A 22522-nucleotide genomic window follows, 5' to 3' on the forward strand; every position below is an offset into this window, starting at 1 on the left:
CACGATCCTTGCCTTAAAAATACTTCCAGCAAGAATCGTGAGAAAATGATTCAGTGAAGATCTTGTTTACAGCATTTACAGGCACTTGTTAAAAACCCTTAAGTCGACGATCCTCAATTGCGCAGTTTAAAGGGATAGTTCTCCCAAAAATTTAAATTCTGTCATCATTTTCTCATCCTCAGGTTGTTTTAAACCTGTATGAATTTATTTTCTGATAAACACAAAAGAAGATATTTTGATAAATGATGGCAAGCACACAGCCACCGCTGTATGAATTCCATCCTATTTGTTTTTCCTACTATGAAAGTCAATGATTACAATCAGCTGTGTGCACATCATCATTTATCAAAATATCTTCTTTTGTGTTTATCAGAAAAAAGAAATTCATACAGGTTTAGACGTATAGGGTGAACTACGCCTTTAAAGGGACTCTCTTTTTTTTTGAAAATATGCATATTTTCCAGCTCCCCTAGAGTTAAACATTTGATTTTTACCTTTTTGGAATCAATTCAGCCGATCTCGGGGTCTGGCGCTAGCACTTTCAGCATAGCTTAGCACGATCCACCGAATCAGACCAGACCACCAGCATTGCGCTCAAAAATAACAATAAAAATGCAATGCAATGATATTACCAGCAACCGAAAATAGTCCCCTTAGTAACTTACTTTTAATGGCAGGGGACTATTTTCGACTGCTCCGTAATATCATTGCGCCTCCTGCAGTCATTTTACAGCAGCAAAGTCCTTGATTATTACGCCAGAATGAGAGTATAGTTCCTTGCCATATTTGCCTAAAAAAATCACAACTTTACATTTTCTGTTGGCCTTAGTACACGGTGTTAACTACAGAAGAGTCAAGTTTTAAATAGGAAAAATATTGAAACTCTTTGGTTATTTTTCAGCGCAATGCCAATGGTCCAATCAGACTCAATGGACCATGCTAAGCCATGCCAAAAGTGGTAGCTCCAGACCCGGAGATCAGCTGAATCGACTCCAAAATGGTAAGAATCAAATGTTTAACTCTAGGGGAGCTGGAAATTAGTATATTTTCAAAAAAGTGGAGTGTCCCTTTAAACCAATCAAAAAAATATAAATGTTTTACGTGAAGCCAAAGATGAGTTTGCTTTAAAAAACGCTGGGCTATTTGTAACCCATTAGGTTGTAATTTTACATGCTGGGTTGTTTCAACCCAAATTCTGGGTTGTTTTAACCCATTGCTTGGTCAAATATAAACATTTTCTGAGTGAATTTAATCTAACCGCTGGGTTTGTCCCTTTTTGACCCAACGCGGAGTTAAAAAATAACCTAGCATTTTTTAAATTTTTAAACAAAAGAAAAGGGCATGGGAATACATGACAAATGACATTTATGGTATACAGTTAGAAAAACAGCAGATACCACACCTTGGATCTTTTAAACTTCCCTATCAAAAAGGTCTCTCTTCTCAAGGAAGGCTGATCATGGGCAGTGAAGTATGCAGCGTACACCTCTCCTGTCCTGTCCTGTCCTGTCCTGTCAAACTGTGCTGAAAATGGCTGAGGATTTGGCTGAGGGCACACAGACTGGGTGTAACAAGAGCTGCTCCTAATCCAAATTTAATTCACAGTTCAGCTCAGACTGCGCCGCTGCGTTTTAACTCTGCGATTATAAGCGAGGCTGTGCGCTTATTGTGTGGACTAACAGCGGTGAAAAACGCACACAACGGCTGTTTCGAAAACCTTGAAAGGGCCTTTTTTCCCTGTGGCTTCTCCCAGCAGCTCGCTATAAACAAGTTTGTGTTCGCAGAGACCCACAATGCTGCGTCTCATACGGGAACGCTCATTAATGTTATGCAAATGTTCTCTATCCAATTCATTTTTACTTTCTCTCTTGTTCTCCCATTTGCAAAAACGGAGCTGTCACTCACGCTAAAATGACGAGAATAACAAAGCCGGCTAATAAATACTGAGTAGCGTTGCGCTGTTAAGACACACGCAATAACACACACATACGCATTTGTTTATCCTGTTAGGGACTTTCCATTGACTCTAATTGTTTTTATGCTGAGCTAATGATATTTCCCATTTCCCCAGTATTTTCATTCAGACATCATTAAGCCATTTTCCTCACAGGGCCTACTGGCTGTTAGGGGGACAATGTCTGTGGCTTCCATACTAAATTTCTCTACAGTATATACCACACACTAACACACAGTTGTTACCCTGTCTTTGAAAACCAAGCTAAAGTCATTTTGTGTTTTACTGTTTTCTACATAAAATCATCGTACATGATGTAAAGGAAATATAACCTTGGTATTATCTTCAGTATTGACTAAGTAAAGCCATGTGAAAAATTAAAAACAATGATTTAAAAAAACTTTGATGCTCCTAATCTCATAAGTAGATTATGATACTTTAACCTAGATTTCATAGACAGGGTCCCAATACCAACAATACTTTTATGTACTGTAAGGGGCACTGTAGACACAAAAACATTTTTTTTAATGGTTGCACAGACTGTTTTCATTTATCTCCCGCTTACCCTGAGGTAGTTTAGGGTGAAGTTGGTCAGTCCCATACGGGTGATGTTTTTTGAAAGCTGCTCCAGGACTTGAGGGTCTTGTGCGTGCAGATGGACAAATAAAAGGGACCACATTCACTAAACCGAAATAACAATCAACCTATCTCAGTCATGTGCTATTCTCAATATTGATGCGGTTAAATTTTTTATACTGGGACAGTAATGCAAGTATATATATATACAGTATATTTTTCACCAAAAGTGGAGTTTTGGTATTTTTTGCCACTGTTGGCTTGCTTATTGAGAGAATGCTGATATCAGTTTAGCTTAGCGTTTTGTAAATTCTGTTAATATAGCTTTTCTTTTAATGGTCTGGCTATAATCTATAAGACTTCACTGTTTAACTTTTGTAGGCGTGTGGTGCTGAGGTGCCCTTAGGGGCGGGGCACACCAAAGTTCTTTACACGGCTGAAAAAATGCCTGGAGGATGTCGAATGCCATCTGTTTTTTCAGCTGAGTGCCAGCTTGGTTCAGCTCAGCCCTTTGGTAGATGTGATACTTTAATATACTGTGAGACTGTGAGCCGGTTGGTTGTTGTGATACTTGTCCCGCCCCTCCTCCACTGTGATTGGACGGCCGTGTGAGAACCGATATTGATGAGCAGAGCTTTTCACCCAAAGTTGAATCTCTTTCAACTCTCGATGCTCAGCGTTGGGCCGGCTTTCAGCGCGGAAAAAATCTGCCAGCTGCTGGCTGTTTTGAAACACGCTGCGCTTCCATTGGAAACAGTTGCTTTGTTGTGCACGCCCCCTTAATGATGTTGCTTCAATTTCAATTTTTTTACAATGACGTTCATGGTATTGTTGCAAATCCTTTATGTAATGTCAAACTCCTGTTATATATACTTTTTCTTATTTTAAGGGCGATTTTCATGTAAGATTGAAAGACACTTGTTATTTATCATATTAACTCTCTACCCGCCATTGACAAGTTAACTGGTCAATTAAGAGAAAACGCTTCCCTGCCAATGACGAGCATTTCCGGCAATCCATAATATCACTATTATCCACCTTAGTATCGGCCTAGGACAAACAGCTGTTTGTCCGTGTATGTTTTGAGGATCGCTCTGAATGTGATCCCTATCACAAAAATGGAATTATCTCAGCTTTTTGCTCAAAATTTGGTGTTTTTGAAGAGACCTACCCATATTTGAGATGTAATAATAAAGTAGTAAAGAAAGTAGAATGAAACATTTTTTTTGTTTTTTTAAAGCAGAGGGTCTGTTCTTTCTTTGATATGTTGCGTGTTTATATATTTAAAGAACAACATTTTCTGGAAGGCATTAAACTTTTGTGAAAATCATAAAAAATGTTGGTGCTGGCTGGCAACTTTTTTTTTAAAACCCTGGCGGGGAAAGAGTTAATAGGCTTTATGCCCAGCTGCACTACTTCCTGAACTTCAGCCATTCTGCCATTATTGGACAAACTGATTAATCCAGGTGTGCCTGACCTCAGTAGTCACAACAACAATAATCAGACACACCTGGATTAATCAGTTTGTCCAATAATGACAGACAGGAAACAAGGAGCTGGCTGAAGTTCAGGAAGTAGTGCAGCTGGGCATAAAGCCTATTGACTATGTTTAATAATCAATGAAAAAGTATATACCATTTTTTAATTATAATTTATTTAGGAGAACAGTAAAATTTAGGTAACACTTTACAATAATGTTATATTTGTTAACAATTAGTTCATGCATTAGCTAACATGAACTAATAAATAAATTCTGTAGAAAAATTGTTCTTTGTTAGTTCATGTTAATTTTGGCATTCACTAATACATTTATAAAATCAAGCATTGCAACTTTTAACATTAATAAATGCAACATGAACATAAATAACTTTATTAAAATTGACAAGAATTAATGCATGTTAAAAATACAACAGTATATATTATTCATTGTTCGTTCATGTTAGTTAATGCATTTACGTATGTTTACTAATACAACTTTATTGTAAAGTGTTACCAAAATGTGCAATAATATTAAATATTCTATTACTATATATTTAATAATTTCTCAATTTTCTGTTTCTTTTTCCTTCTTGTAAAGCTGCTTTGAAACAATGAAATATTGTAAAAAAAATGCTATATAAATAAATGTGACTGGACTAGGGATGTTCACATTGATCGTTTAACCGTTAACCGAAGGTAAGAATTTACGACCGATTAACATTATCAGTTAAGATAAAAATAGTTGTTAATACATGGTGCGTGTCGTCATGAGCCGACAGACATTTCGCCACTTTTCTATCTTTAATTTGTGAATGTCCTGTAATGACACAAATGATTGCTGCCCTGACGGTCTGATAAAGTAATCATTTGTATGAGAAATCATTTGTATGCGTGTTTGGAAGCTGAATGGAGACGCAAGTGTGTCCGCGCACATTTACTCAATGACAATTTCATATTAAAATCTTATAAGTTAACGGTTAATGTTCGGTTTAGAAGCTACGGTTGTCGGTCGGGAAAATTAACTGATATGAGCATCCCTAGACTTGACTATATTCACCATCCCAAAACCCTCTCTAAAACCACAACTAACCACACCACCAGGCCAGCTTTGGCTATTTTTTAAAGCTGGTGGTAAGATCATCCAGATTCCTGAAAACAGATGGCTTTAAGTGGCTTGAGCTCTGGGCAATTACGATCATAAACCTCCTGTCATGTGACCGGTCAGGAAATAAAACAACAAACTAGTGCATCTTAAATGCAGTTCCTCAAGTGAACTTGTATTCTCATTGGTCCTGATAAGTTGAGTCTAACTTGAATTCTGTGCAACTTTACCCTTGTGAGTGAGAATCAGGCTATTAAACACACAGCAACTTTTATACATCCCTGTTTGCACTTTCAAAAATCTTTCAAAGCTCTTTCTCCCTTGTTCATCCACCCTCCATCTTGTGCAAAATACAGTCTACTCTATACCCAAAGGGCCCAATTTAAAAGCATGTGAATTTCACATGAGCAGAGTTGCTGTGAACAAACTTTCAAAAACTACCCTGAATCTACAAGACTGAGAGACAAAAATATGTGATTTAAAACCTACCATGGTAAAAATGTATCACAGTTCCCAGTCTGTGAAAACCCAGCTAAAGTTTTTTTCGTTATTTACATGACTGTTTCAATCAATCATCCTACATAATGTAAATAACATTCTGTGAAAATATAACCTTGATATATTTAATATTGACTGAGTAAGGTCATGTCAATGTTTGAAATCAATGAGTGAAATGAAACTTTGATGCTCTTAATCTCATTATTAAATGATTACTTTAGTCTGGATTTCAAAGAAAGGGTCACAGTTATATTTGCTGGAAATTCAACATAAAAAAATTAAGATTTTAATGATCGCAATTTTAATGATGACAGTGCCTATTTTTGGATAATTTAGTGAATTAAATGTTTTAGCTATTTTCAGCTAATAGCTGTATGAATTTAAAACTGCATGAATGGTAGAGCAAAATCTCTACTGATTGGTTAATGATACTGTCATATATTCAAGCCTTACCACCAGTATTGCTATAGAAGAGGCTTACATCAACATACTGATATTAAACTCACGTGCATGGCGAGAATGCTTCTTGGAATGAGTTCTCGATATTGTCTGATGTTGAAGTGCCATGTTTTAATCCTCATCAGATCGTCAAAGGCAAACTCCAAAATCAATCGGCCCTCTGTACACACCTGGGAATGCAGACATCAAAATCAATCTCTGTTTTGTGCATTAAATCAGTTTTTTTTTACAATGAAACAAGTTTGGTAAAAAAAGTGGTCAATGAACCCATCAGCCTAAAACAGGTGGGAATTCATGTAACCCTGGATCACAAAACCTTAACAGTCTTAAACGATCAGTCCATTTTCTTAAAAAAAATCCAGATAATTGACTCACCCCCAATGTCATCCCAAATGTTTTTTCTTTGTTCAGTCGAGAAGAAATTAAGTTTTTTGGGGAAAACATTCCAGGATTCCTCTCATTTCAATGGACTTTAATGGACCCCAACACGTAACAGCTCCAACGCAGTTTAAAACTGCAGCTTCAAAAGACTCCAAACGATCCCAAACAAGGCATAAGGGAACGATTGTCATTTTGGCAAGAAAAATAAAAAATATGCAATTTCAATTCACAGCTTCTCTTCTTCCTCCGGCCGTGTGACGAGCCATTGCGACCTCACGTAATTGCGTAATGACGGCGAAAGTCACGTGTTACATATATAAAACGCACATTTGTGGACCATTTTAAACAATAAACTGACAAAAAGACATTAATTAGTATCATTCCACACTTGTAAACACTTGGGCGTAGTTTCGATACATCATCCCTGACCTCTTGAAGTTATGACGTATTATGTGAAGTCGCGCTGGCGCGTCACACGGTTGGAGGAAAATAAGAAGTTGTGGTTTAAAAGTGCATATTTTAAATTTTTCTTTGCCAAAAATGACAATCGTTTTACTAGATAAGACCCTTATGCCTCATTTGAGATCGTTTATAGTCCTTTGAAACTGCAATTTTAAACTGCGTTAAAACTGTTAAGTGTTGGGGTCCATTAAAATGAGAAAAATCCTGGAATGTTTCCCTCAAAAACATAATTTCTTCTCGACTGAACAAAGAAAGACATCAACATTTTGGATGACATGGTGGTGAGTAAATTATCTGGATAATTAGAATGGGTATATTTGTAGAAAAAGCCTGTTTTTTAATGCCAAAAATAATTATTATGAGAATATCATGTTTCATGAAGATATTTTGTACATTTCCTACCGTAAATGTATAACAACTTTATTTTTATGATTGTATGCAGTTGTTAACGACTTTAAAGGCGATTTTTAATATTTTAATTTTTTTAAATAGTTGTATCTGGGCCAAATATTCTCCTGTCCTAATAAACCATACATCAATGGAAAGCTTTTAAATTTGATGTCAAAATTCAATGTCAAAAAATTTACCCTTATGAGTGGTTTTGTAGTCCAGGTTCATGTACATTACATTCAGATATCATGTCAGAGTAGTTTTGCGTTTTAACTACATGACCAAACAGCCATTTCTTACTGAAAAGTGTTTGTGTTACATTCCTGAACCGGAGACCAGGCAAATGGAAATTCTTGAGACAAGCTTGCAAACACAAAACAACATAATGCTGAATAACGCTGAGGTCGTAAACCGTTAGAAATTTTGAAAAATAAAGCAACATGAGAAAAACATTTTTTTGCCATTTTAGAGCTGTGGTACTCATAGACCTCATGTTCTGTTGCTGGGGCAACCAGAGGATGAGGAGAAAGGGAGGGAGAGGAAGGGGGACTGGAGAGGGAGGGGAGCGTCAGCTGATTAGTTGGCATGGCAACGGCAAAGATGTAATCCCGCCAGAGCCACTCTAATCAATGCCCTCAGCACAGATGGTCTCTGGAGGATCAACAAGAAAAGAGGCTGGCGGGAAAGCGCAACGCGGTCACATGATCGCTCTCCTCTTTACGTTCTCACACTGTCTCTCCAATACTTCTGTTTCTCTTTTTTTTATCTAATTCTTTATTTTTTTGTGTTTCTCTCGCATTCTGCAATATTCTCTCATTACTGTAACATTCAGAGGACCCAGCAAAGTGAAAAAAAGCATCACTCTCATCTAAACTGACGCAGAGTCCCACAGCTCAGCATATGCGTGTCTTTAAAAATGACAGCTGTTTAAGACATCCGTTCATGGAGTAAAATATATATTTCTATGGGGACTTCAGGCCTTGTGAACTTTTAGACTTTTTCAAAGTATTTTTGCAGCAAACTACACGCTAAAAATGTTGGACTCAGTTTTGGGTTATTAAGGGACAAACCTACTATCTTGTAATTTAACCTATGCTGGGTTGTTTCAACCCAAAATGCTGGGTTGCTTTTAACTCATTATTGTGTCAAATATAAAAAAATTCTAGGTTAATTTATCCCAACAGTTGGGTTCGTCACTTTTTGACCCAACGCTGTAGTTTATCCTTTTAACAGTGGATCCACATGCATGATAGGTAAAAATGTCTTCAGCTTTGTTTAAATCTATATGGGTAATTCTCTCGAAATTAGACTTATAAGGTGTCATGAAACATTTTGATTAAAAAGTAAATGCAAAGTACCGCAACGTGTCAATGACTGGATTTGGGTTCTTTGACATGGAAATATTTACAGGGTTCTTGCAGGTTTCAGCAAGTTAAATTTAAGACCTTTTTAAGACCTTTTAAGACCATTATGAGTAAAATTTAAGACCAACACGACACATTACTAGAAGCATTCAAATTATCTCAGAAATTCTTAAAACGTTCTATTTTTATTGATTCAGTTATAGAAAAATATAAAATGAACGCAGTTTTAAAACAGATAATCAAAATACTTGGAAATACATTATGCTTAACTCTATTAGACCGCGATTGTTGGCGCCGACAAATTTTACCCATAGCCCTTTAGGAAGAGACTTCTGACAATGGAAGCCCAAAAATGGCTAGTGAGCCATTGAAATACATTGAGTTAGAGGCAAAGAGCTGTGATTTTTCTTAATTAATAGTCAAGAAATTCATTGATTTACAATATTTATACATCACACTAATATGTGTAAGTAGTATTTTTATAAAATTCTATCAACAATGTTTTTTGACAAATAAAATTCACTAATATTAGATCAGTTAGTATGGTCAGCTGCTGGTTTGTGCCTAGTTTTACACTGCCTCATACAACTAAGCTTTAAAATGCATCACACTCTGTAGTACGTAAGCTTATAGGGGAGGTTTCCCAGACATGGATAAGAGCTTTCCAAACTTGAAAACAATTTACACTGACATTTCTTAAAATACATCAAAATGCACACAAGTAATGGTTTTAGTAAGGCATGTTTATTAAAACTAGTTATATGTCATAATTAAACTAAGGCCTAGTCCTGGTTTAAGCTAATCCCTGCCCGGGAAACCACCCCATAATGTTTAATGTACAACTGACTGTGTGCTGTGTATATATCTTGTGCCTGTTTATAAATATACAAAGAACAAAATATCACTTTCAATTATTATTAATCCCTAAAAGCATTAATATATGCATTTTATTAATACAAGTTATTAATAAATTAATGTATTGCATTTAATTGAATACAGAATCACAGAGCCAAAAAAACACTCCACCCATACGTTTTATGCATAAATATGCACTATATACTGCCATCAGGTTTAATAGCCTCTCTAATTACACAATAACGGATGAATCTGCATTAAGAAAATGAAATTTTCTTCTTTTTTCAGGTTTCTTTCTTTTTTCAGGTTTAATAGCCTCTCTAATTACACAATAACGGATGAATCTGCATTAAGAAAATGAAATTTACCATTAAAAGGCTGTTTGATATGTGTTGCTAACGTTATCCACCAAGACCGTTTCTCAATCCGAAGGCTGTAGCCTCCGAAGGGTCGCATTTCTTATTTCAGAAATAGTCTTATTTCAAAATATTAACTTTGAAATTAACTTTAAAATATTGATTATTATTCTTAGTTAATCGTTAATTGTTGTAATATGCTTATGACTTGCGAATGTAATGCTCAGTTAACTTAAATAAACCAGGCGATGCCGTATGCAGCAGCCTGCCTATGCGAAAGGGCTCTGATCTACCGCTGTTCATTTAACCGTAACTCCTGAAGCATTTGCGCAATCAAAAAGTTTGAATTGTTCCTAAAAGAAAACAATTGCACTTTTTTGAAATATATGGCTAATTACGGTACTTTCTTGCTTTCCGTCTGCCAATCGCTGCTGTTTGTGGAGAGCTGAAGGGAAAGCGCGTTTGGTTCAAGTGCATCGCAGCAAAGAGCAATATTAAGGTCTAAAATATAAAACTGTGTAACACTAAAGTTGACACGCTGTTGGTGGCTCGTGACTCGACGGCCCGACTGTTTAAGTTGATTTTCAATAAAGCAGCATTGATTTTTGTTCGCTTCTGTGTCCTCTATGTTTCAGAACCTGGCAAATGCTCAGGTAAGCCACGGGCTTATAAATTACCCCGAAAAAGATTTTTGCCTATACAGAACTAAGTTTAAGGATTGTTTCTCGCCAAACCCACAGTAAACAGTCAGATCACAACACCTGAAATATAGCTTATGGCACGATTATGACAAAGGGCGGAACGTTTCTTTTTAGAGACCCACCATCATACACTTTCTGCCTCCGCCACTGATTAAGTTAATTCTTCAGGGTTTTAAATTACTATTTTATTTTCTGCGGACAACGCTTTTTGGGAATGAAAAGAGGTAAGAAATGTAAGACTTGGGTAAATTAAATTTAAGACCTGGGATAAAAATCTGGGTGTTTTTAAGACTTTTTAAGGCCTTAAATTTAACATTCTGAATTTTAGACTTTTTAAGACTTTTTAAGACCCCGCGGGAACCCTGTATTTATAATTTTCTCATCATCCGTAACAATTTTCAATTATTGTTTAAGCCTTTAAGGAACTAACATTTTCAAAAAAAAAAAAAAAAAATGTTGGAAGGGACATAATTGACAGTGACACTCAAGATGGCTACCAGGTAAGCAGTTCTTATTTTTTCTCTCCAGATAAAAGTTGAAATTTTGTTTGTCATTGTAAGTACCTAGACAACTTTTTGTTCTCATTACCAAAACATGAGTTTGTAAATGCATATATTTAATGTAATATCATTTTGCGGTAATGATAATTTTTTATAAGAATAATCTAAAAAGTTGTAATAATTCTATAGGAAATATTTTTTAAATCCTCTAAAAGTAATGGTTATAGTAAGTTCAGACCTTAATCATATATGTGCAAAAAAATGGCTTTAAGGGCTTTTTAAAAAATCTGATGCTGGACACCTTCTAAGTCTGGATTTCATGAGAATCATCCATATACACAATGGCTTTACATATGCAGAACTTGCTTGATAAGGATACAAACGTATGGAAAGAGAAGAGCTGAGATTTGCAGCTAAAAGAGTGATAGGTCCACTCTCATCTAATGATGAAGTACAAAGGCTCATGTGGATTAGTGTGGATTAGTCTGTATCAGTGTGACAAAATATTTGTGACAGTGTGACAAGTGTTTGATGGACAAAATGGAAGCATAAAATCTGTTAGAAATGTTACTGGTATAAGCAGTGTTGGGGCAAGTTACTTTTAAAAGTAATGCATTCCAATATTAAGTTACTCCCAAAAAAAGTAACTAATTGCGGTAGTTACTTTCATGGAAAGTAATGCTTACGTTACTTTTCCGTTACTTTTGCATTACTTTTTCTTGGCTCAGGCTTGATCTCTTTCAGGCCTGGGAGGTGTTTTTTATGACTGAAAAGTTCTGCATTCAGAAATTTCATCACAAAAATGTTGAGCTCTGGCCTGCCATCTCAGTTTTTGACTCAAACTGTTCCCACACAGGTGTGTACTCATAGGGTGCATAATGTGACTATGTTTACTTTAATTCAGCACATATTTTTTTTTATCCAAATAATTAAAGTAAAAAAGTAACTGGCATTACTTTTTTAAAAAGTAACTCAAATAATAATGTGTACATTTAAAAAGTAATGCGTTACTTTACTCGTTACTTCAGAAAAGTAATATTATTATGTACATGTAATGCATGTTACTTGTAATGTGTTACCCCCAACACTGGGTATAAGTGGTTCAAATGGCCTCTCTTGATGGATAAACTATTGAACTAATAGAAATATGTCAACAGTAGTGGGATCAAATAGGTAAAATGTTATACTCTATAAACTCTGCTAGTCGGATTAAGTTCAATTGCTACGAAATTTAAATCAGTAAAATAGTTAAAAAATTGGTTTGAGATGCAATTTCTCCAATGATTTTATTTTTGTTCATTGTACCTTTGTGTTCTTATTCAAACAGTATAGTAATGAAACAAATATCACAAAGTCAAAGCGCTTCTGCATTTGCTATTGTAACCATGAAACAAATGATAAACTAAAATATATGATAAGGCAGATTGAGCGCTGCGTAACAGATGAATCTGTTACGCAGCGCTCAATCTGCCTTATCATATATTTGAGTTTATCATTTGTTTCTCAGCAGAGTCTGATGTGGCCTGCAATATTTCATGAGGATTTCTAATGACCTCCCTCAGTAAACACACAGAGGATAATGGCTGCGATTAAACCAGTAAATTATCCTGCCTGTCATGTTTGTTTGTTCTATTAGACAGTTAACGGTGTTTATCACAGTCAATGTAAGAACCGAAGGAAACAGATAAACGCTCGCACTTCTCAGTTCACTCTGAAGTTATAACAATGCAATAAAAACGCAAATGTAATCAAGAACCTGACGTCCTCATGTTTGCACATACACCTCATAATTTGTTTTGTAAGCATTAACTTATTTGATTTAAAAGGGACATTTTTAAAGACTTTAAGATGTTAAATAAATCTTTGGTGTCCTCGGAGTACATATGTGAAGTTTAAACTTAAAAATATCATATAGATAATTTATTATAATATGTTAAAATTGCACTTTGTAGGTGTGAGCAAAAATGTTCCATTTTGGGTGTGTCCTTTAACATGCAAATGGGTTGATCTCTGCACTTAATGGCAGTGGCATGGTTGGATAGTGCAGATTAAAGAGCGGTATTATCCCCTTCTGACATCACGAGGGGAGCCACATTTCAATGACCTATTTTTTCACATGCTTGTGGAGAATGGTTTACCAAAACTAAGTTACTGGGTTGATCTTTTTCACATTTTCTATGTTTATTAAAACACTGGGAACCCAATTATAGCACTTAAACATGGAAACATTTTCACACATGGCACATTTTCACGGTATGTCCCCTTTAATTTCCTTCTTTCTTTCTTATCTTTCTTTTATACTTTCTTGCCTTCAATCGTCTTTCTTTCTCTTCGAGGCAGCATTTCCTTATTTGGTTTAATTTCTTTCTTTCTCTTCAACTTTCTTTCAATCTTTCTTTCCTTCCTCTGTCTGTCTGTCTTTTTTTCTTTCTTTCTCTTTGAGGTAGCATTTTCTAATTTGGTTTAATTTCTTTCTTTCTCTCCATCTTTCTTTCATTCTTTCTTTTTTCATTCTTTCTTTCTTTTTGATGCAGCCTTTACACTGTCATTCTGTTCATGTCTGAACTTGCACCTCATTATTTGTTTGTTAGTTAGCTTTCTTTTGTTTAATTTCTTTCTTTCTATCTTTTTCTTTCCTTCCTTCCTTCCTTCTTTCTTTCATTCTTTCTCTTTATGCGGCCTTTACACTGTCATTCTGTTCATGTCAAAACTTGCACCTCATTTGTGTGTTAGTCAGCTTTCTTTTGTTTTATTCCTTTCTTTCTATCTTTCTTTCAGTCTTTTTGAAGCAGCATTTACTAATTTGATTTAATTTTTCTTTCTTTCAATTCCTTTCCTTTCCTCTTCTTTCTTTCTTTTTTATTCTTTCTCTCTAATGCAGCCTTTACACTGTCATTCTGTTTATGTCTGAACTTGCACATTATTTGATTGTTAATAAGATTTCTTTTGTTTAATTTCTTTATATCTTTTTCATTCCTTTCTTCTTTCTATCTTTTTCATTCCTTTCTTCTTTCTATCTTTTTCATTCCTTTCTTCTTTCTTTCTTTTTCATTCCTTTCTTCTTTCTTTCTTTTTCATTCCTTTCTTCTTTCTTTCTTTTTCATTCCTTTCTTCATTCTTTCTTTTTCATTCCTTTCTTCATTCTTTCTTTTTCATTCCTTTCTTCTTTCTTTCTTTTTCATTCCTTTCTTCTTTCTTTCTTTTTCATTCCTTTCTTCTTTCTTTCTTTTTCATTCCTTTCTTCTTTCTTTCTTTTTCATTCCTTTCTTCTTTCTTTTTCATTCCTTTCTTCTTTCTTTCTTTCTTTCTTTCTTTCTTTCTTTCTTTCTCTTTTAGGCAGCATTTCCTAATTTGGTTCTTAATCTTTCTCTACAACTTTCTCTCAATCTTTCTTTCCTTCCTCTGTCTTTCATTCATTCTTTCTCTTTGATGCAGCCTTTACACTGTCATTCTGTTCATGTCTAAACTTGCACCTCATTATTAGTTTGTTAGTTAGCTTTCTTTTGTTTAATTTCTTTCTATCTTTCTTTTTCTTTCTTTCTCTTTAAGGCAGCATTTACTAATCTGGTTTAATTTCTTTCTTTCTCTCCATCTTTATTTCATTCTTTCTTTTCTTTCCTTTCCTTTCCTTCCCTTATCTTTCTTTCTTTCTTTTATGCAACCTTTAAGCTGTCATTCTGTTCATGTCTGAACTTGCATCTCAATATCTGTTTGTTAGTAATTTTCTTTTGTTTAATTTCTTCTTTCTTTCTTTCTTTCTTACTTTCTTTCTCTTTGAGGCAGCATTTACTAATTTGGTTTAATTTCTTTCTTTCTCTCCATCTTTCTTTCATTCTTTCTTTCCTTCCCTCATCTTCTTCTTTTATTCTTTCTCTTTGATGCAGCCTTTACGCTGTCATTCTGTTCATGTCTGAACTTGTACTTCATTATTTGTTTGTTAGTTAGTTAGTTTTCTGTTGTTTAATTTCTTTCTATCTTTCTTTTTTAAATTTATATCCCTTTTTTTCTTTTTTTTTCATGCAGCATTTACATTTGGACACAGTATTATTTGATGCTGACCACATCTATTTTAATTGACATGTCATAACACACAAACACACACATGCACTCTCTCTCTCTCTTTAAATTTTTACCTTGGTGAACATTGGCTTGCCGTGCTGCGTGACCATGGTACACTGGTCGCAGTCCACAGTGATGCAGGAGTTGTGGAAAGACTCTTTGGAGTGTTTTAGGATGTAATAAAGGTCTGACACACCTCCCTCAAACACCGTGCTGAAGTAACGAGGGATAAGCGTTCGTCCGATCGCTGGGGAGAGAAATCAGAGATTTAATTTACATTCATGCACTGCATAATGATTTCCTTTAATGCATTCTTTAATGACTCTAAATTTCACAACACCTCTTAATTTCCCACTCTTTTTCACACTACATTAGCGAGTGTTGCATTAATAAGATTTCAGACCCACACCCAACATTTAATACATTTTCATTTTGCAAATCTTAGTCGTTGCTGCATATTTCACACTTACAGCCACTATATAGTGCTAGTGTCCACTGTATGTGTGCACCAGTGGTTATCAAACTGGGGGGCGTAAGATAGTGCCTGTATAGTGGGCCATTTTTTTTAAATACATTAATTCATCATAAATTCTGTTCAATCAAACCTTCAAAGATATAGCTACTAATCAACAGCACTACAATGTATAATTTAATGTTTTGTTTAAATCAAATTGTTTGATTGTTTATTGTCATGAATTTTTTCTAAGGGTGTCACAAAGGGAAGCACCCTACATGGGGTGTGTGTGTGTGTAACCAAACTGAAAAAAACAACTGAAAACTAAAACCATAATACACTTTAGCATCTAAGATACAGCACTGGGTTTGGACACAAAGTATTTACATGATTTGTGCAAGCATGTTTAGCAACAACAAGTGAAGAAGATTAGCCTAACTGATATGAAGTATGCTAATTTGTTTTGGTGAGCTTCTGTTTATACTAACCTGCAGAGGTCTTATAAAATGTCAGCGACTGAGATTTTTTCTTCCCTGTAGCTGGAGATAATTATGCAACATTGTTTTGTGTTTAACAATAAAAACAACCCTGTCTGGCTACTACTGTATGTGGCCTGGGGTATACAGGCATGCACCATTTTTTTTTTGCTTGGATTTTGAAATGACCACATCTTGGTGCAAAACAACATTCCACAATCCATAGAAGCATCGCAAATGTGTAAAATACATAAATATCAAAATCACTCAATAACATACATTTAACTGCACATCATCGGCCAAGAAAGTGCGGTACACACGCCCGTAGAGACAGCTTGTACTTATGCAAGTGGCTTTGCTGAGTTAACTTATAATTTTAATATTGAAACTGAACGGACGAACGGCCTTATCCAGCTTAGCGTCTGATTCCAGGCAGAAATAATCCATCTTACAGTCAAACTTCCCTTTGAGAGAAATTATGTTTGTGCCGCCGGCCCTGAGGGAGCGGAACGGGGGTGCTGGATAGGGAAGATGTGGAAAAAGAGCGAGAGAGAACTTCATTTACCAAGCTTTCCTTAAGACAGACGCAACCGGTTTAAAACTGCACGGGCGGACGGAGAAAATGAAATGCTTGCGAACGCCGCCTGTTTCCCAAATTGGCTAAAGTCTGGCATGACTAAATCAACACGTAAATACTTGGCAGGGAGAGAGAGTGAGAAAAATGGGAAGGGGGGCAGCTTGAGCGTTTAAATGAAGGTCTCCCTAGTGGTTAAGACACAGAGCGAGCCTACGAGAGCTGACTGTTAATGAGAGCGCGGGAGAGAGATGGTGTGGTACGGAGGGATGATAAAAATAAATATGAAATGCACATGAATGAAAGACTGGTGCAGACATACAGGCGATAAAATGCTATGGGGAGGTACAGAGAGAAAGATACAAAATGAAAGGCTGACAGGCAGGGTGACAGTGAGAGGTGTCTAGTTGAAGGGAGACGTTGTTACTGAGGGCACACCTGACTGCTCACTAAAGTTTTAGAGCGCTGTGGCATATCAGCCCCTGTGCCTAACCACAGAGCATAAAATCACACACACACACATAGACCCAGAAAAGCTGAAATAAGAGATGAGATTTGTGTGTGGTGACATGCGGGCAGCTTAATTGTGTACAAAAAACATTAATGTTGAGAAAATATGATTTAATTGGTCTAGATTACCTTGAGAAATTGACAGTATTTCTGCCAATCATCTCAAAGTCAAGTTGCTCGGATAGCCTAAAACCTATATCCATTTTAACATGGTAAGGAGAAACCACAGATTCAAAGAAAATTTGTACCTTTATGTATTGGGCAGTCTCTGACCTTCAAAGCAAATGCATTCATGCTATATATTTTATCAATTCGTGTGTTTCCTAGGAATCAAACCTTTTGCACCACTATTACAATGTTTTACCAGTTAAGCTAATCCTATCCTGTGGTATGATATCATTAAGGTAAAAAAGTTAGACCAATATCCTGACCAGCAACAAATATGGAAAAAATACAGAAGGTGTTCTGCAAGTAGGTCAAAACTGTGATGCATACGTTAGACGAATCCCCCCCAAAAATCCTTCACAAATTTATGTGGCACTAAAGCCGCCTTTCCACTGCACACAACGTACGGAAACGACAGTCGGAGTTCTCCCCCTGGTGGCAGTCGTAATGAAGTTTCAGTTTAATCGTATATGGGAGAGAAGCTCGTTCCAGCTCGTAATATGTTTACCATGGTGGAATAAATAAATGAATGAAACAATAAACAGCTATGCATATATGACAAAGATTGCCAATATTTTTTGGAGAGAACATATGAAGACAAGATTAAAATAATAACATACACAAATTAAATTGATAATGTATTTATTATCAGTAATCAAAATGTTTTTTTAAGGATTCAAGTGTTACTAATTAAGTTAAACAAAAAGGATTAATAATTTTCATCTCACACATAGTTTATGATTGGAATACAATGACATACATCACTTCCGGTCGGCATATCGCATGCGGTTTAGTCGTACAAGTTAAAATTTTTTAACGGATCCAACCGTCAAAATGGATCCGATATTTACGCATCAGCAGATGGTCGGCAGCTCACGCAGTCCCTTTGCGACTCTCCATAGGAAATGAATGACTTCCGGCTTATCGGCCGTCATTTGTCGTGTGCAGTGGAAAGGCGGCTTAAGAGATTTTTTCTGTAGTTGTACTGGCTCCAATGTACATTACACTTGAGATTTTAGGACATTTGGGACAGTTCAGCATCAACTGCCCTGTATTTGGAAAATACAAATTATTTAGAGAAAATTACTAATTACTGATAATCTAACTAATATTTTTTAAATTGAATTAACTAAAAGTTTTAAAAGGTACACGGTGACGTTCATACATACCTTTTTCATCTCCGTGCATGCTGTAACTCTGTCTGACACACCCACCGTTAGCCTAGCTTAGCACAAAGACTGGAAGTAAATGGCTCCAGCTAGCATACTGCTCTTAGTAAGTGACAAAATAATGCCAATATTTTCCTATTTGTATGTCGTGATTTGTATAGTCACAGTGTGTACAAATAACAAGGTCATTTGAGACACAGCCATCTTTTAATCGTATACATACTGGGAACTATATTTTCAGAAGGCGAAGCACTGCTACTTGGGTGGAGTGATTAGCGAACTCTCTGCTCCTCATCACGGGGCTTCTCAGGTGCTCCCAAGTAGCAGTGCTTCGCCTTCTGAGAATATAGTTTCCAGTATGTATGGTTGTGTCTCATATGACCTTGTTATTTGTACACGCTGTGACTATACAAATCACTTATTGGGAGCAGTATGCTAGCTGGAGCCATATACTTCAAGTCTTTGTGCTAAGCTAGGCTAGTGGTGGGTGCGTCAGACAAGAGTTATGGGACGCACGGAGATGAAAAGGGTATGTATGGACTTCTAACTCTGGGGGACACGGTGAACAAGCTAAAGTCCGAAAAAGTTGGCGTGTTCCTTTAAGGCAACCAGGTAACTTTATTAAGTTGAACCAACAAATCTTTTTACAGTGGGGAGACTGCACACACACTGTAAAAAGTTGGATAAACTTAACGGGTCACCTAAAAATGTAAATTTATTCAACTTAAATATTTCACGTAAAGTGAAATTTTATGTAGAATAAACTTTTATACATTGCATTTACATAATCATTTAGCAGACGCTTTTATCCTAAGCGAATCAATGTACACATTTAAAAACAACACAACTGTTTTATTATTGAAACAACACATTTGTGTTACTTTTAACACATCTTGTGTTTTATTTTAACACAAAATCAACAGAAAATGACACATAATGTGTTCAAATTACACATAATGTGCTAAAAGCTAACACAAAAAGATGTGTAAAAAATTAACACATCCTTTCTAAGAGTGTAGGTGAACAAACTAAACAGTTGACTTCTGCAGTCTGTCTATTACTCAATAACTAATTTGTAACTTTTTCATTCGTGGCTGACCAAAAACATGAATGAGGTCCTGCTAAGATTAAGATTCCCATTGTATCCTGTAGAGGGAGCTTTTCAAATCTCTCTTTAAAATAGAGGTTTGTGACTAAAAGCCAAATGCTTTTGTTCCTCTTTTTGTGCACATTCTGATTGAACTTCAGACTGATTGGCCCATCTACAGAAACGAGTACTCCAGAGATTGGATTAAGCAGTCACTTGTTTCGGCCGACACGTCGCGCAACATATGCCTCTCAAGTAATGTGTACCCAAACACGCAATTTACAAATAATTAACGTCGTGTTAATTAGGCACATTAATTCACGCTGCGCAAAGGCTCCAGGACAGATGCCAACACTCGCAGCCAAAAAGACGAGAGAGGAGTTTAGTTTCAAGTGGAGCGGCAGACGGCAGAGAGCGAAGGGGACAGAGACACAGAGCTGGTGGACATACAGAGCGACAGGCATAAAGTAGTTAAATAAAAGACAGACAGAATGAGTAATGTTTGGTATGCCAAACACGAGAGATGGGTCAGACTATGGAAGGGCACCGCAGAAGTTATTTGAGGATTTTTACTGAAACAGCATAAAATAAAGAAGAAAGAATATTGAAAAAGATAAATAATGGACAGATCTAACCCAGGGTTGGGCAAAAAGCTGAATTTAAAAAATTTGGAATATGAATTATTATGGCCACACCTTAAAGGATGTTCGAGAGGAATTAGAATTGAAATCAGCAGAAGAAAAATGTAATGAATTTTACAAAAGAAATTTCATGCAGTATAAATAAAGATTTAACTAAAAACTTCACAATATCTTGGGTGTAGAGCATTGCGCTAGCAGCACAGGGACACACATACTGATAAATATCTGCATGTGGCTTTGGATAAAAGTGTTGGCGTTTGCATAAATAAATAAAGTTCTACTGGTAGATCCTTGCGTTGGCAGCGCCAATGGTCATAGGTTTGATCCCAGGGAGTCTCCAAAATGCTGGGTTATTTTCAACTCAGTGTTGGTTAAAAATGGGACAAACTCAGTTGTTGGGTTAAATTAAGTCAGGAAATGTTTATATTTGACCCAACAATGGGTTAAAACAACACAGTATTTTGGGCATAGGTTGACTCTTTCCACACCGGCATTTAAAAAAAAAAAGTTGCCAGCATTTTTTATGATTTTCACAAAAGTTTGATGCCTTCCAGAAAATGTTCTTCTTTAACTTTATATATATATATATATATATATATATATATATATATATATATATATATATATATATATATATATATATATATATATATATATATATATATATATATATATATATATATATATATATATATATACATACAATATATCAAATGAAAGAACTACCTTTGTGTGTTTTCTTTTTATCACCTCTCAAATATTTTTCAAAATAAGAAAATTGCGTTTTTATGAAGGACTTTTGATCAGATTTTTGAGACAATGTTCAAAACATACACGGAGTTTGAACTGTTTGCTCTAAGGGAATACTTCCAGGTTTAATAAGTTGAGTAATAGCGCCACCTGGTGGATAATAGCGGAAAAACAGATTGCCGGAAATACTCGTCATTGGCAGGAAAGCGTTTTCTCTTAATTGATGAGTTAGCTCGTCAATGGTGGGGAAAGAGTTAATTACAACCCAACAGGTTGGGTTCATACCCTTTTGGCGCTTTTCCATTGCATAGTACCCCACGGTTTAGTTTAGTTTGGGTCGGGTCAGCTCACCTCACTTTGGCGTAGTTAGCTTTTCCATCGAGTTTAGTATCACTTCTCAGTGGGAGGGATTTTAGGCGTGTCGTTATATTTGCGCTGCCCACAGCTGTGACATCATACAAGTGAGAGGAGAGCGTTGTTGTACATTCCCATACATTTATTTATTTCTCAGTCCGCCACAAAATTAAAATTGGCCCACAGAAATAGATGTTTGCACATCGCGTTTATCACTACATCTGTCTCACATGACAGTTTCAAACACCCGCGGCGTCAGCCGACGGCGCTCCGCTGAGCCTCACTGAAGTTGCATTTAAGCATATAATGCTGACGTGCTAGTCGCGATTGTTCCGCCACAAACTTCAATCATGGAAAAAACTGTTATGGTGTCCCTGATTCTCAACATGTGGATGTTTTTCGTCGCTACAAGGGTGTTTGGGAACTTATAGCAGAGCACAGATGAAAACATGTTTGCTCGAGACAGCGCAAGCTAGCCTAGCACAGGTAAAGCTAGCGATGACGCTGTTAGTGACGTTTCTTTCAGACCAATCAGTGATCTACTGTGTTTTCGCGTCACGTTTGGTATCAGCTCGGGTCGCTTGGAACCCCAACCGAGGTGGTACGAAAAAAAAGTATCGGGTACCACGTACTACACCTAATGGAAAAGCTCCCAAAAGTAAGCTGACCCGACCCAAACTAAACCAAACCGTGGGGTACTATGCAATGGAAAAGCGCCATTAGACTGAACGATATAGGTCAAGTGCACATATTGATGAAAATGTATATTTTAAATGCCCTGTAAGTTGCTTTGAATAAAGGCATCCAGCATATGCATTTACGTAAATTTAAAGGTGCAGAGTGTAAATTTTAGTGGCATCTAGTGGTGAGGTTGCGAATTGCAACCAACAGCTCAGTCCACTGCTCACCCCTTGCTTTTGAAACGCAAGAAGCTATGATAGCTGCCACCGGAAAAACATGTTATCGTCGGAGACAACTTAGTAAAAAAAGTTTGTCCGTTAAGGGCTTCTGTAGAAACATGGATACACAAACTAGGGACTTCCATGTAAGGGGACCCTCGGTTTATGTAGATAAAAATGTCTCATTCTAAGGTAATAAAAACATAACAGTTCATTATAAAAAGGTCTTTATACACCCCTGATAATATAGTTTTGCATTTCTGTAAAGAGACCCTTTACACACTGCACCTTTAACGTAAATTTAAAA

The 22522-nt window shown here is 36.1% G+C and overlaps 1 protein-coding gene across 2 annotated transcripts in view; it reads right to left on the reverse strand.

The window, feature by feature from the left end:
• Positions 1-22522, reverse strand: part of ldb2a (LIM domain binding 2a) — a 79475-nt gene that overhangs the window by 15731 nt on the left and 41222 nt on the right. For both annotated transcript variants that reach the window (XM_073854402.1, XM_073854401.1), the window contains exons 3-5: positions 15211-15383; positions 6115-6238; positions 2520-2602 (exon numbers count right to left, since the gene is read on the reverse strand). In XM_073854402.1, coding sequence (XP_073710503.1) covers positions 2520-2602; positions 6115-6238; positions 15211-15383 — 380 coding nt within the window. The remainder of the gene's footprint in view (positions 1-2519; positions 2603-6114; positions 6239-15210; positions 15384-22522) is intronic.

The sequence above is a fragment of the Misgurnus anguillicaudatus genome, chromosome 16 (genome assembly GCF_027580225.2).
Source record: "Misgurnus anguillicaudatus chromosome 16, ASM2758022v2, whole genome shotgun sequence".
In the NCBI taxonomy this organism is placed as follows: domain Eukaryota; kingdom Metazoa; phylum Chordata; class Actinopteri; order Cypriniformes; family Cobitidae; genus Misgurnus; species Misgurnus anguillicaudatus.